The 16,527-nt window shown below is 38.4% G+C and overlaps 1 protein-coding gene across 1 annotated transcript in view; it reads right to left on the reverse strand.

Moving 5' to 3' along the window:
• MGAT4A (alpha-1,3-mannosyl-glycoprotein 4-beta-N-acetylglucosaminyltransferase A) overlaps nt 1–16,340 on the reverse strand; it is a gene marked incomplete at both ends in the record, with an annotated part of 69,075 nt that extends 52,735 nt beyond the window's left edge. The window contains one exon of the mRNA XM_084279109.1: nt 16,247–16,340. Coding sequence (XP_084135235.1) covers nt 16,247–16,340 — 94 coding nt within the window. The remainder of the gene's footprint in view (nt 1–16,246) is intronic.
• Nucleotides 16,341–16,527: the final 187 nt, after the last annotated feature.

A 16,527-nucleotide genomic window follows, 5' to 3' on the forward strand; every position in this document is an offset into this window, starting at 1 on the left:
TTTGCTGCCACAGAGTTGTACACAACAGGTATCTTTTTAGACCACACTACATCCATAATACCCGAGTGCCTTACAAGCTATCACATTTGTAGCATCACCTGATCAAAGAGTCATCTTTGTCCCCACAAACAAATAGCTTTAAAATCCTGTGATGCTACTATATGGCAGACTAAATGATTTCTAATGCCAGTCAAAAGAAACTGAATTCCTCGGTAAAAAGAAATTCTTACTACGTTAGCACTTAAGTAATTTTCAACTTCATCTTAGAACTGACACTTATTTTTTTGACAGAGGCTAGATTTTCTGTTTTGCATGTGGTTTGCAAAATGTAACTGCAAATACAATTACCCAATACTCTGATGCTCTGACTGCGCTGTACAATCATCCAGCATCCACACAAAGAGGCACAGACAAGAAATACGTAGTGGCATTTACTGAGGAAACACAAATATTGCTTCCATTGCCCTTTGGAAGTGACTCCAGAGAACAGAAGATGTTCACAAAGCACAAATCGAGCACTGCATTCTCAAGTATCTGAGAAGAGGTGAGCAGAGGAATTGTCAAACCAGTCACACAGGCATGGCCAAAAAGCTCTGTCCACAGAAGAGATATTAAAAACCTTTCAGCTTGTGACATTTAGGCTTATAAAAACACTACCACATTGTAACAAGCTGAGGTAATTATTGTGTCAGAACCTGTACAAAGGCACAAATCATATTTATAACCACTAATGTCAAACAGTGAAGAGTAAAGAAGGTTTTAATAAATTTGGCCCCCAAAATTAGATCAAGTGTACTTAAAAATCAGATTCTGCTTCTGTCTCAAAACTGCCTAAAAGCTGATTTATGGTGTCCTTGAAATGTTTACAGTATATTACCATGGGTGACTCTTCCTCATAAGCTAATTAGTTTCCTTGCTCTTAAGTGAAATTAAGACCTTTCGTAAGCAAGTTATGATGAGTTATAAAATCTGAAGCAGAAAAGTAATCAACCGTGCAAACAGAGAATAAGGCAGTATACTGTAAATGCTAACAACAGATGTGCTATAAATAAAAGCTCTTAAGAAAACTGTTCAAGGTCAAATTTTATCAGTCCTCAAACACATGATCCTGTGGGTGTTTTTAGTTACAAAGTTTGTAGCTATGCCTGTTTATAAAGCTATTATATTATTTTGAAGAGATTAATGGGATTTTGTAAGTATATTATTCTGTGGACTACAGACAGTTAAAATAAGGTAGATAATTTAAGTACAAAAATGCGTTCAAAATAATACCTCCTACTAATCATGACAAAACATTTTCTGGTTCATGAAACAAACAAAAAAGGTCTTGTATCAAGATTTAGAAAAAGAAGTGGATAAGTCATTCTTTTATCCCTAATCTTGTTATTCAAATTGACAGGTCATTTCAGCAATCTGGTATTTCAATCTAGCAAAACAGTCCAGGAGAATTACTGTTCATTGACCTTGTTTTCCACATAGAAACATACTTACTAGAAGTATTTTTAAAATACTAATTCAAGTAGATTTCACTGTGAAGAACAGCTTATTTTTCAGTGAAGGTTCTGCAATATTTTTTCTAACTTCATTTTTAAAAAACAACCCAAGAATTATACTTAATTTTTCGCTGCAACCTGTTCCCATTTTGCATTTCAAGGGAACATATATAAACAAACAAACAATGTTTTTTGTTCTCTCCAGTTCTAATGCACTAGCACAAGCCTGAAGTGTTTGCTTTGAAACTTTCCGGGCCTGATCCAATCTCAGTCCAGATACTTGAAACATTCCTTTGCAGCAGGAGCTAGAGTTGTTTTCACTATTTTTTTTAAAGCAATCTGAATATGATCCTTCATAATACCAAAATTGTAAAACCTTCCAGTTTTGAAACATAATTTTCAGAATTTACCTGTAACCCCTGCTTTCTCAGATTCCACATATACAAACAACACAGAAAAGCAAACAGAGCAAGGAGTATGAAACAGATTAGATTGAAAACCTGCTCCACACGTGCTTTTTAGCACTTTTATATAAATACACTAAAAATGCTGTAGCTTACCAATCAAAATGGAAGCATGAAGTAGTATGTCAGACAGGTTTGGTTTTTTGTCTTTCAACCCCCTCCCCCAAAAAAGCTACAGAATAAAACATTTTCCTAGAGGAAAAACAATCCCAAGCAATCAGAAAGCTAAAGAATCCAAACTAGAATTGTGACAATGAATGTGCTATTTACTTAAAAGGTATTTTAATAGCTGGATATAGCAGCTTTAAATGTCCCCAGATACAATTGCTCACCTTTGCCTCTGTATAAAAACAACTCACTGTGGAAAGGTCACAGTTTAGAAAACTGTGGTTATAAAATTTATTATGATATAACTCTCAACCTCCACTGACGAGGGCTGACAGAGTCTGAACGTTCCTTTGGACACAAGGAAGAAAAAGAAAAATATATCAGAAAATCCAGACACTCCTGACTAAGGAGGTCAAGTCAACAGAAGCATATGGTGTTCTGTCTGTGCATTGGCTTCAGACAATAAGGATAATTAAACACATGATTTGTTTGAGAAGTTATTGGCAGCACTTAAACTGAAGGTCTTTTTTTTTTTTTTTAAAGAACATCAAGCTACAGTGATGGAAAAAATAATCTCACATTTGAAATTTCTCTGTCCTTGTCTGACTGTTAACTAACTTCATTAGCGTTCACACTTCTTACCTAGTAAACAATACTGCCCAGGACACTATGAATGAATATAATCCTCAGGGCTTTTTAGGTTCCAGGTCTTTGGCTTTTATTTTATTCCCAGTGCTAAGAAACACTGTCAACTCCGCTAGCATTTCCTCTTTAAAGAGAAAGTGATATAAAAAGGTCAATGAAATAATATGCTAAATCAGTTCTACAATAAGCAATCAGCATTTAACACATCTCTAGCCCTGAATAGAAATACCAAGAACTTCAAAGATTCTATTCCCAAAAAGCAAAGCTGTACAAGGAAAGGTATTGCAACTGCAGTTGTAAGCGTATACTGCACAAAAAAAAAACCAAAAAACACAAACACAGTTAAAGAAATTAGTAAAGGAAGAGCCCAGCTGAGCTTGCAATCCATGGAATTCATATCATTTGGATATTAGCTCTTCAGAATGTCAGGAAAAATTACCTTCAATTACCTCTACCAAAACCCTTCACCTAGCCTTGCGCAAGACAGGAAACATCAAAGCACAGAGCGCAAAAGAAACAGTATTACCTCAAAAACAGGAACACAGTTTCCAGTAACAGTTTTTACAAAGATCATTATATCATCATCATTATTTTCGAGCTGACTGCCAATTAAAAAAAACCCCAAAACAACACTACAGCTCTAGAGTAGAATCTTATGCAGATCTAATGCTCAAGCAAGCACGAAGCGTTTAGGTAAGCATTACAAGCATAGCACTGAACCACGCTTGACTTTTAAGATACAGGATAGGTTGATCTCTAGCCTGCACACTTGGCAACACTGAAGGACTAAAGCACATTAGCTGAAAGAAAGCATTACCACTGCAATTTAACATATTAAAATAAAACAATCTACTGTACTTGTCTGCAGAAATGTGTGTGTTCGGCTTACATGTTGCAACCATTTATTATGTTTTTTTTCATCATTTCATTTATACATATATGTGTCCATATACACACACTTCACTGCTACCAATAAAGAGTATCTTCTTAAAATTACAAAATAGCTAATTGTGCTCATTTCTAACAAGAAATGAAAGAATCTGTAACAGCTTCTGCTGACCCTAGCAGAGTGAGGCTTTATAATGTAGCAATCAGCATCTCTGTGTGGTATTATAATTTCAGAATTAAGAATACCACCAAAATCTAACCCTGGTAAAACCACAATTCTTTCACATCTGTTAAAAGAGAACAAGAGACAACCCCTTCACCTGAAGTAATTACAGATTTGCTGACAGTGTAAACAAATGTAATTATCCTTTAGGTAATTCAACCCCTTACAGACAGTTTGACTACAAGTCGACCGTGAGATCTCATGTTTCTTCTCAGATCTCAATCACACAGTATTTTCAGGTACTTTCTACAAACAAGCACATACCTATATTAAGATATCATACCTAGTTAGTTCTCAAATTCCTGGAGGGTTTTGGGTTTTAATGAAAAATATTTCTCTGCATATCACCTTGTTATAAGCTGCTGAATTTTTAATTCAGTTTATTAAAATAAGTGTTTCCTCACATAACAGATTTCATGAAAGGATGGTCTTTGATTCTGCTTGTTATTGACTTGAATTAAAACTGGGAAAGGGTTTTGAAAGAGAAAACAAGTTTCCATAAAAGCAGAGTTTTACAAGTAGCAGCACAGTATAGGAATTAGTCCCATAGGAGAAGAGATCCAAGAAGCATCATGTGCCTATAAACCACATCTTACTAAAGATGAATTGAAATAAAGCCTATTTTTGTTTCCCCTGACAGGAAAGACCTTGATTTTGCTAAAGAACTTTTTCCATCACAAAAGTTGTGTGTAAAATTCTATTTTTACTTTTGAAAGACGGAAATCACTCTAGCCACTGAAGTGTCTATAAATATCCCATTGTACACCATAATTGCAGTACATAAATCAATCAGCTATAAAGTTTTTATTGAGAATGAAGGGTAGAGCCAGCCACCTACTCCACAGTTTCACTGAAGTATCACAAACAGCAACACCTCCTTAAAATTAAGTGTAGGAGGCTGACTGTTAAGTTACATTTGAAAAAATGAATCTACAGCATTGCAATAAACACCATAGCCAAGTAAACACCACAAAGTAGCCGTGAATGCCTTTTTTTTCTGTGGCACATTTAATAACAACAGAAAACATGTACAAACAGTAAAAGGCACCACAAAAACAGATAAAAGCAAACAGCTTAATCAGAGATCCTTGCCAGAGCCAGACAGTTATTCTCCAGTAACTCAGAAGAAGATTAAGTAAAAAATACACCTGTACACATAATCACAAGCAGTCTGTCCTAAACTTGGAAGCAGGATTAATCCAGCACTATCACAACACAATTTATGTCTACATGTCTGCTGGAGTTTTATTTCACCTGGCACTCTGGTAAATCTGCGTGCCTAGAGAGCACCAAGACTGTGGGGTGAGAAGGGGATACCCAAACATAGAAACTACATCCACATGGATTTGTTTTCCTACAACCATTTCCACCTCTTATCACTTACAGGGACTTATTACACCAGTGGGCCCAGCTCTTCCCCAAGACTCCTATCCACACCCCAGGAGCCTCCATTTTTCTGCCGCTGTAACTACAGCCAGAAGAACCAGAATTTGGCTGTTGGCACACAGGTCCTCATGTTGTCCTCCCTGTATGTCTCCCCCTACAGCATCTGCCTTCAACCACTAAAAAGACAGCAGTGCTGCTGCAGACACCACTGCATGGTCAGTGAGGAAGTGAACAGTGGCTGCTCAGCTACCAAAGCCCAGCAGGGCTGTTGAGCTCAGCCCTTACTTCTGCAGGGTCAAGTGGAGGCTGTGTCCTAGTCCTAAGAGCCTGCTTCCTCCAACCTTCCAGGAATATAGTGTTACTGACAACACCAAATCTGAGCCAAGTGAGTAGGACAGATTAAAAAAATATTACGAAGGAGTGAGGGGAAAAGTTGCAGTGACATTTCAACTTTTGAAACGAGTTAAGCACAGCCATCCTATGTTAATTTTCTGAGTCATTATCGTTGTGACTACATGGAGAACATCTTAAAGCCATTGGTACTGAATATACATAGTGTGAATGTCTTAGCACCAGGGTTTTTTCCCCTTCATGAGGACAGGCTCTCAGCTCCACCCAATTAAAATCTTTGATCACTGCAATTACGCACAGCTAAAATACCACAAAAAACAGTGCAACTCATCTCTGGGTGCCCAAAACAAGAGAGAAAGAAAAGTTTTCCATTCAGTTATAGCTTGTTCCAAGTTGAAGACTTTATCGAGCTAAAGTAAATACACTTAGGTTAAAGCATTATATAACAAATACAGGGAAAAGCATTAGCCTCTTTCCAGGGTCTCCGTATACTTTACACATCTATTGTATACAACCACCTTAGTAAAGCAGAGTGGAGTAGAAGAAACAAGAGAAAATAAGCCCTGGCCTATAGAAGCCGTGTCTACCCGTGAACACGTGTCCTATTTACATCAGAAAAGAGTTATTCTACAATCATATGTCTACACACAGGAGTTTCCGAAAGCTCTCCCCTATTTCTTCCTAGAGCCTCCCTGATTAACAGATATATCTGTATAAAGAGCAAATGTTTAATCCTGATGCTTCCATGCAAACAAACTCTATAGTACATGAACCTCTATACATCCTTCAGAATGTGACTCAACGCACACACCAACCAGTTGGGCAGTAACTGAGTGGTTGATCCCTCCCAGACATCCCAAGAGCACATGAATTATTGCGCAATTGCTCAGCAACTACTTATCACAAATAACTGATTAATAAAACTTCCCAAAGGTTTCACTTCCTGTGCATACTCTGTGTACACAATTGGGATTTCTGGTCATGCAGTAACCTGGTCAGCAACAGGATGCCTGTGCAGCAGCATCCACCCATCCAAGGCTAACAGGCTCTGTATCTCAAGGATTCCAGCCTAGGCAAGATTTCCAGCCACTTCCAGGAAAATCCGGATGTAGGTATCCCAAACCTTCTACAAGAATCAGCATGTTGTATGCTTACACTCTGCTGAATGTTCAGGGCTCATCTGCAGAGTTAAGAGTTATATTCTCAGATTAACTCAGCTACAGACAAATGCAGCAAGGAAGCAAAGCACACATGAAAGTAGAACCATGACACAGAAAGAAAAAGTAACCACTTAGTTCTGACAAGCTGAAAGTTCAAAAAATTTTAACATGGTTTGTTTCTACTCCAGAATTGTACAGAAATTCAGTTATGTAAATCAAGATGCTTCTGCTTTAAACCATTCCTTACCCCCCTCCAGGAACCAACAAAGCATACAAATACAGTCCAAGAACTACAGCAAGAAAACCCAGATTCCTAAATCAAAGTGAGATTAGTAATCGTAGATCCACAACCAAATGTTTAATGTTTTAATACATTAGAAGAAAATTCATCTATCAAAAGATAACTGGTCAGAAGCATGCTACCACCTCACAATTAAACAACTCTATTCAAGAGCTGAAACTTCAACAATTTATTAGCCTGGACACAAAATCCAACCACTGAAGTCTGATTATTTTTTCTATGCATTGTAGCAGGTTGAGGTTGCTGATGCTCCTTGTTTCTTTTGTGCCTTGACAACTGTGTTGAACAAGCTCTGTTTCTGCCAACATATTATTTCTAACTTGTCTTCCTTGCAAACAACTCAAGATCAAAGCTTCACCATGCTCCCACATTGCTACAAATTAACAACCACCTTGTAAGTCAAATGTGATCCCATCACATTTGTTTTACTCAAATCCCTCCGGAACAGTAAGCTCTACACTTTGTCTCCAGGGGCTGCACAACTAAGTATGAGGGCTGTTTAGTTGTTTAACTACTTCACTAGTGATAAGTAACAGAAACAAAATACTTAGCTCACCTTATCTCCTAACTGTCTCAGGAAACTTACACACGGTACTGATATGCAAAACCATAATGCAACTGCGGGCAACGCTTACACATGATAAGCATGGGAAACTTAAGTTATTTTTGAGCAAAAGATAGTAAAAATTATACACTACCACAAGCAAACCCAGGGCTTCTGTTTACTGATACATAGATGGGTGGCATGTCTGTGAGAAGCATCCACAGGAACAGACAGAAAACCAGGCGCAAGCCAAGGAGACAACCAGAAAAACAGCTGGAAACAGATCTACAGACTGTCCAGAGTAATTGCTTTTTAGGCAGAGACCAGCTTGGATAAAGCCTCACACTGTAAGCAAGGAAACAAGTTTCTATTCACTTTCTGCCATGTTCAGGAAAACAAAACATAGCGCATTATAAACAAAACTAAATTATGGATGTACCAGTGTCTCATCCTCAAAACCAGCAACTTAGAGGATTCCAATCCTAAAGACTGTATCAACAATGGAAAAAGCTTCTTTCTTTGTTTTGTTATCCAGGCACCAAATAGAGTCATGATTACACAGCAGATATAAGATTACTAAGATACTACTCTAAACTGGAATAGGCGGAGAGGAATCACACTTAAAAATACATCATTTTTGAGATGTTTCTAACACAATATTTTACTGTTTCCTAGCTATAGAAAGGGCTGTGAATGCTAACAATAAAAGCTTAAGTGAATCTGTTAAAATTCAAGCAGGCATTTTATATATTTTAAGTGTTCAAGTTTAATGATAATAAAGGACAATTCACATCTCATGCAAACTTCAATATTATTTAGTAATGAAATGCATTGGCATGTTGTTCTTGGCACAAGAAGAGATAAACTTTGCAAAGGTCAAGAATACCTAGCATAACTTTGGTTAGAAGGGACCTTTAGGGGTCATGCAGTCACACCCCTCACTCAAAACTACTTTCAGCAAGATAGTTAGTTCAGATTTAAATCATTCCTGCCAGCTGCAGGTTTTCCCTACCTGCGACTTCCTTTGGGTGAGTCATAATGACTTTCAAAAAGCGTGGGTTACACTGTTTTTTCACTAGCCCAAATTTCTATTGGTACCAAACACAGTGTTGATATCTGACTTGCCACCACTGGTTTAACTTGTTTGTGGAAATTCTTCACCACTCCCAATGATCTGCTGAAGTATGTACCCTATTTAGCATTACAGAAACTTTTTCCACTACCTGACCTTGCTCTCCCTTTCAATTTGAGTCCCTTATATCCTGTTATTCACTATGGCCACAAATGGCAGATTGTCTTTCTTTTTTTTTTTTTGGTTAATTTTCAAATATTTTATAAGTTCTTATCCTCTCCTGCTTTTCATGCTTTACTTTATGCTAAGGAATGTCAGGACACTGTCTCTTCCCTTACAGTTAAAGTGTTCTAGATCTTTGATCACCTGTTGCCCCGTTGAACCCCACCTAAAGAATGCATTCTTTTGCAATGCACCATCCAGAAGTGGGCACAGTGACAAGCAGAACAGAAAGAAGAATTATCGTGTCTTGCTGGAGTAGTAGACTTCATGCTTTACTTCCTTAACACTCCTTTTCTGCTCAATTTCTTTTGTTTTCTGCAATAACATGACCACTCAGGTTTAGCATGCGAGTTACAGTAAGCTGCCCTTCCTAAATAGAATCCTAACACCAAATTTCTTCCCCATTCTATGTGTGAACACTTGATTTTGCTGCTTTAGTGCAACCCATGTTTTTGCTGGGGGACTTTCACCTGCCTTCAACCCTGTACCCCTTTCCCAATTAGGTCTCCAACTGGCATAAATTATTTTCAACTGCAAGCTCTCTGCTTCCTTCACTGCTCCTCCCAGCATGGTGCTGCTTGAAAATTAGGAAGTCTCTCTCTCTCATCATCCAGATTCACTAAGGAAAATACCAACCACCACCAAAACTAGGACAGATCATTTCAAAGCCCCTCTTGCTGTTAAAAGTGTGACCATGTACGTGTTGTAACTACTCTAGGAAGACAGTTACTAGCAGGAAGATACACACTGGCTTACAATCCATTGCAAAAGTTTCTTAGATACACCTCTGAACAGTAGGGTATGAGCATCTGTGTCAGGCGCAGCTTTCTTTCCTGGCTTTCACCTCCACAGGGGAGCAGTAACCAGTGATAGATAATGCAGTCACACAAGCCTAGACGACTCTGGCTGACAAAGTAAAGAGAAGCCACACAGAGCAAAACTATTGCCTCTACCCAACTCTGAGGTCTCGGACCACAACCAAGAGCAGTACCTCAAGATGTTGGCTGAGTCTGGCCACATTAAATGCTCTGGTAGCAACAAAGTTTCAGAATCCCATAAGGTGTTGGGCTAACCTAGCTAGCAGGTTACCAAGAACAACCAAAACAAACCACAAAAAACAAATGGGGGTGGGGAATATGACCAAGCAGTACTGCAAAAGCCCATTTGGTTGCAATCCTTTCCACTGCAGCTCACCAAAATCACGGGTGTCTGAGAAGTTCTGTGGCAACAGGCACCAGCCAGCCACACAGACACTGAAGACCTTAGCACTGCCCACATGAACAGCTGGGATACACCTCTCCAATCAGCTAGGACAGTAGGGTCACTACCTACATAGGACTCTCAGTAACTATTCCAAACATACATCTCTGGTTTGCTTTAATGAAATTCAATTCTTACTTTGAATACCAATAAGAGACACGACAATTTGTCAGTTTTGGAAACCAAGCTTGAAGTGTATTTCAGATAAAGACCAGTTACGTTCATGTGGTGGTGGTAAAAAGTAAAAAAAGGAAACTTGTATTTCCTTTAATTGCAGCTGCAATTAAAGAGCTGCAACAGAATTTCCAAAGGAAACTAACACTTCCCTTCTGTTTAACAGAAAAGGAAAGAAAAAACAACCCAACACCAAAAACACAACTCTTCCCAGTTTGCAGTCTGTTTAAATTCTTTGGTTGGTGAGCCTTAACTCACATCAGTGAGAAATCTGCACATAACTCTAAAAATCAGACTGTACATCCGGAAGACTGCACCAGAAGACAAGCTGGCAGCAAAGTCTTGTAGCTTTTTTTTTATTTTGTTTTGGTTTTAAATCAGTTGGAAGCAGCAGCACTGAGGTACTGACAGGCTCACTCCTGTTCTTACCTCTGCCAGTGTGGTTCCAAAGAATGTTATCAATACAGTGATAGCCACTCTCTATATATAAATATATATATATATTTAAAAGCCCTGTTATTTACTCAAATAACAGCTTCTCTTTGGGTCAAAGCACAAAATAAACTAAGGCTGCAGAATACTAACATGTATCTTTCAGATTTCTGATCAGTTTTTAAAGATAATATTTGCATAACCAGTGCAAATGATGGAAAACATATATATATATCCCATTCTCTTTGCCTTGTTTCTCACATGCTTTTGTATGACTTCTCTCTCTGGGAATTACTATTCCTGGTTCTTATTCCAAAATTCGTCACCATTTGCTGAGGCTTTAGTTTAGTCTCAGTTAGGTTTTCCTATGCTTGCTTTGATATTTTGAAGCACTTATGATTACTCTAAGAAACAGTGCAGCAATTCTAATTTTATGAAAACAGCCAGAAGAGAAACCAGATAACAGGTTTTTATACCGCCCGTGCCATTTTCTCCCCAAATGAGAGAACACCTCATGCTTAAAACAGAACCTCTAACCACCATTACTTAAGTAGGATTGAAAATTCAACAAACTAGGAAGCTTGTTAGATATCTCAGAAGTCCTCTTGGAGATCTTCCCATGTGAATTTAAATCACTGTACCAAAATAAGTCATTCTGATGCAGCAAAGAGATCCTACACTTACAACAGCATCCTTGGAGGAACTGGAAACCAGATGCTTTTTCTACAAATTGTTCATCGTTAAATGGGAAAAAGATGACATACACTACTAGTTTCAGATTGCTCTGAAAAGTACACAGTTTAGACAGTCCTGAGGGATTAAGATGCATCAGATTTTCACAATACATAATTCATACATGTCCTCACCCTTTCAAGTAGCAAAGTACCTTCTAAAAGTGATAGAAGACACTGCTTTCTATCACCGAGAACAAAGCACTTTGATAAAAAAGAGCATTTTTTATTTAATCAAAGGCAGCAGGATCAGAGTAGGACTTTAACATAGGCAGCAAGTGATGAGGATCACAAATGCTTTGCTGAGGAATTTTGTCCTACCACACCTGCCCTCATTCAGTAATATTTACCTTCCTTCCCAATTTCCCAGCTGGTGACAGGCATCAGGAAGCTTGTTGACCCAAGAGAAAGTTCTTGATCATTACAGAGCATAATGGTCTTCATGGAACATTATGTACTCAGACTACTGGTCACATTAAAGATCAAAGCATCAAGGCTATGCTCTCTACATAGTGTGCTTTGATGTAATTTTTGTGACTGGTGTAATAGGTACCAAGTACTATTTTGCATTGATTAGATCTTCCTAAAAGCAGGGTCTTTAGGTTAAAAAAAACAAAACTAACCGCATTTTGTAGCTTACAAATGAGGTGGTGAAGACCTGTAACTCTGATCAGGTCAGCAGTACCAGAAAGGGAGATTCAGTCAAAAGAGAAGGTGTTGAGTATAAAATTCTCACTTGCATAAGGGCTCATTCTTGGGAGGAATTCAAGGACATCTTACACTAAACTGACTAAATATGAATGCAAAGTGACTGCAGATCCTTTAAAAGCACTCCACCTGTGCACCAAAGTAATCAGCATGTCCATACAATTTGATTTCCAACATCTCCTTCATTTGTGCTAACCATAGCACATTTTTAAATCCTAGAAAGCAGTCTTACAATTCTTGCTCCTGAATCTCATGGGGAGGTTCCTCCCAGGTGTATTCGGGGCTTGTACTGCAGCCATACAAAGCCAGTGCTTCTAGACATCCTATGGGGTCCAGAAAGCACCAAAGATCTTGACCCAAATTTGAAGGCCCTCTCAAACAAGTGGAGGTATTTCAGTCAACCTTGTTTAAACACTGGTAACTTGAAAAGCAAAACCATGTAATTGGCCATTTCATCCTAGAAGCAGTATGCTCCATGATAAGCTATTTACATAAGCAGAGCACTGAGTAAGCTAAAGACATGCTGTTTCCAGTGATGGCCCTTCAGACAAAAGCATTTCCTTCAACCTTTGAAAAAGTTTGTAAGACACTGTTTTGCAGAAACAAAATTTTGCATGTTAAAGTATTACCAAAGTCTGAATTGCTTTGCCACGTCTAAACTCTATCTTCTGTAGACTATGTATATTTAGTAGAGAAAGGCATGATCTACAAAAATATCACATCTTCCCAGTCTTATTGCTATTCAACAAATTGTTCTGCATTTGAAGTGACAATTATCCAAGATCTTAGTTCTTCAATTAAAATTAATCACTTCAAGACTGCATTAGGGTTGTTAGAAACAAGGCACTACGCTTCTGCTTTTGAAAAGCAAAATTTGTTTTATCACCAAGAAGCTAGCAATTTAGGTTTTTGCTTTTTCTTTTAAAATTGCAATTAGTATTTTCTTTCCAAGCATAGACTTATTTTGTTGTCCAAAGACTGATAAATACCTACAGTGATCTAGTGCATGCCTGTGGTGGTTCAGCCCCAAGCAGTAGCTGAGCACCACACCCCACTCACTCACTCCTGAAAAGATACAGAGCCTCTGTGGGCTGAAATAAGGACAGTTTACCGACAACATCACTGTGAATGGGGGAAAAAAAGAGCCCAATGCAAATTTAACTTACATCCAGTGATAACACAGAGTACTTTAGTGGTTTTACCCCGGCTCAGTGTCGAGATGCAGGCAGCTACCTGCTCTTTAAAGAAAAAGAGCAGGGGGAGAAGGGGAAGGGGGGTGAGGCAAGGGAAGGGAAAGGAACAGGCAAATAACCCCAAAACCAAGAAACCAAAAGCCCGTGGGTTGGGATAAGGATAGTTTACTAAAATAGCAGAAAGATACAATGTAACAACGCTAACAGGACTTCAGAGCAAAAAATATATGAAACTGTTGATACACAATGCAGTTTCTCACCAAACCCACAGCTCAGGCTGTGCCACCCAGAGCCGTCCCGGAACCCGACCGTCTCCCAAAAACCACACGTCCTGAAGCCGCCCCCCTCCTCCTCCCATCAGCCCCCCTTTATACTGAGCAGGACATAATTGGCATGGAATACTCTCTTTGGCCAGTTTGGGTCACCTGTCCTGGCTTCGTCCCCTCCTTTCTCATGAATAGAGAAATACGAAGAGCTGAGAAAGTCCTTGACTGCTTGAGCACAACTAAAAACATCAGGGTGTCATCAGCACTGCTTTCATTTTAACTCTCAAACACAGCATTCCATCCGCTGCTACAAAAGAAGTTAACTCCATCCTGACTGAAACCAGGACATTTACCAACCCGATGACAGAGTGTTGCTCAAAGCCAGGTCTGACCCAGCTGCACATCGACTGCCCTGGAGGCACCCAGGAGCACCCATCCCCAACCAGCCCCTTTTATGGGAGAGTGATGTCAGGTGGTATGGAAACAGCCCCGGCTAACTCAGCAAACCTGGGCTGGCTGCTTGGGGAGGTGAACTCTGGCCTGGCCAGAACCAGGACAATGCCATATAAACATAATGAACAACAGAAGATGTGATACCCTATAGCCTTTCAGTGAATGGGAACAGCAAGCAATATATTTGCTTCTAATTGGGCTCCTCAATAATTTCTAAAGAAAATGCTATCAATGAATTATGATACCATCCTGCAAGGTTTACTAAACAAACATTAAATTATATCAAGCTAGGGAAAAAATAACCTTAATACATACATATTCTGAACCTTTTCCATTGGTGCAGAAATGTCTCTGAAGACCTGGTACCAAATTAATTCAAATCTGTTTTGATTTTAGACAACCTGGACAAATTAATAAAACACTGAACACAAGTTAAAGTAAAACAACATTTAAAAAGCTATATTCTATGTATACAGTTCTTTTGAAAAAACACCTTAAGAGCCAATCTAGACTATTTTTTTATAACTGCTGTTTATGATTAACATTACTGATGTCTTGTTACACTGATTTTTATTTAACAAGTTACTATCTTAACAGTCAAAAACAAGATCCGGAAGAACATAAATGCAGGAATTTTATACCAAAATTAAGAATTAATTGATTTTAAGCATCCAGATGGGGAAAAAAAATAGAGCAGTCTGAACAAAAAAAACTTAAATTGTTGCCAAGTGCCATATATACTAGCACTCTCCAAATAACAGATTTTTGTTAATGTCTTTTAATGGAGACTTTACTTTGTGTTACACTTTGACAAAAGAGAAGACTTATAAATCATATGTCAAGTAAAAAAGAAAAAAGATGAGAAAGAAATTCATAGATATGTATCTTTGCTGAAGTGAAAGCAGAATTCCTGGAAGGTTCTTCAGCAAGAAATAAATCAGTAACAAAATCTAACTAGAGAATGTGGTATAAGCCAAAATGAAGGAAACGTAAGAGGCAGCACTATCTGAATATCCTTTCCTTGTCAGTCTTCAGCACATCTACCTTTTGCTGTCCAATTAAAAGATTCAAACATTACCACAACCTTGAGAACCTGACTTTTTCCTGCTGCTTACATTCAGAAGCCTAGCCTACCAATCAACTAACCAACTGTTACAGCAGAGATCAGGCCACAAATCATCTGTTTCTCCTACATGTGTCCAATAGGGAAAAAAAACCTACTCAATATGCCACAGCACTTATCTGCTTCTTTTATACTTAAATAAGGGTTACAAGTTGCATGTGCTACAACAGACAGTATATTACTGGAAAAATCTCTTATTGGACCTGAGGCACAACAGAAGATAATATTTTTGGAACAGTCAGAACAAACTATGTTCCAAACTCAAGACAGAAAAACATGTTTTAAAATTGTGTTGAAGGACATCGTTTGCTGGTTTTCATCCTGATCTTCAGAAAAACTCAATTTTCCAAGGTTCCAAAGGAGGCTAATAAGATCAACAATGATGTATAAAAAAGTAAAAGTCTATTACACACAACAGTTACTTGATTATTTCATGAGATTGCTTATGTTATTATAATAGATACATCTCCCATTACTGGGTCAATTTGCTCATATTACTTTATTTCCTATATTGTACTCTGACAAAAAATATTTTACATTTCATCCAAAGACAACAAGAAAAGTCTTTCAACAATGTTGACTGGCAGTTTGCCACTGCCATCACTGAATCATCAGAGAAGACAGAAAACAGCACCAAAAATAACATTCTCCAGCCAAGACCATTGGCCATATGTTACTTGGGGTGGGGGGGGGAGGGGCAGGAAGCAACCAACACATAACAAAAAAACACAACCAGAGACCATATGTTTTTCCAACAACTAAAAACCAGGAAAAAACCCAAAACACAACTATTCAGCCTAGACCAAACCCTTCTTCCAACAGCAGCGCTTCTTTTTCTTCAAGTACTTTTTTTTTTTCCATTTTAAATCAGGATCACTCAAGTTAATTCTGAATCTACAAGCAGGTGTGTATTCCTCACCAAGGCAATACCTTCTGGAGCAGAATTAGTCAACAAGCATTTTACAGATTGCTAACATACAGCACCAATGCCTATGTGTGTGCCATACAGCCACAGGAAGGTCCATTTGGTTTTGGAGCCTTTTACTTACCTTTCCCATTTTGCCACGCAGTATACCAGGACAAACTGAGGAAAGTGGTGATGAAAACTAACACGGTGGCCACAGTTCCATTTCGGAGCCTCATCTCATTTCAGCATCACACTTGTTTACGTTCTGTTAGCGATGAGGACCTATCTGTTGGGCTTACTGCAATGAAGTCAGCTGCAACCAGCAGCAGCTGGCCAACAGCACCATGAAACGTAGCTCTCACATATCAGAGGTATCATAAATCAATCCATCCCAAACTGCTGTAAGCTTTCTTCCAGTTCTCA

Source organism: Gallinula chloropus, assembly GCF_964237585.1.
Source record: "Gallinula chloropus genome assembly, chromosome: 1".
NCBI classification, from domain to species: Eukaryota; Metazoa; Chordata; class Aves; order Gruiformes; family Rallidae; genus Gallinula; species Gallinula chloropus.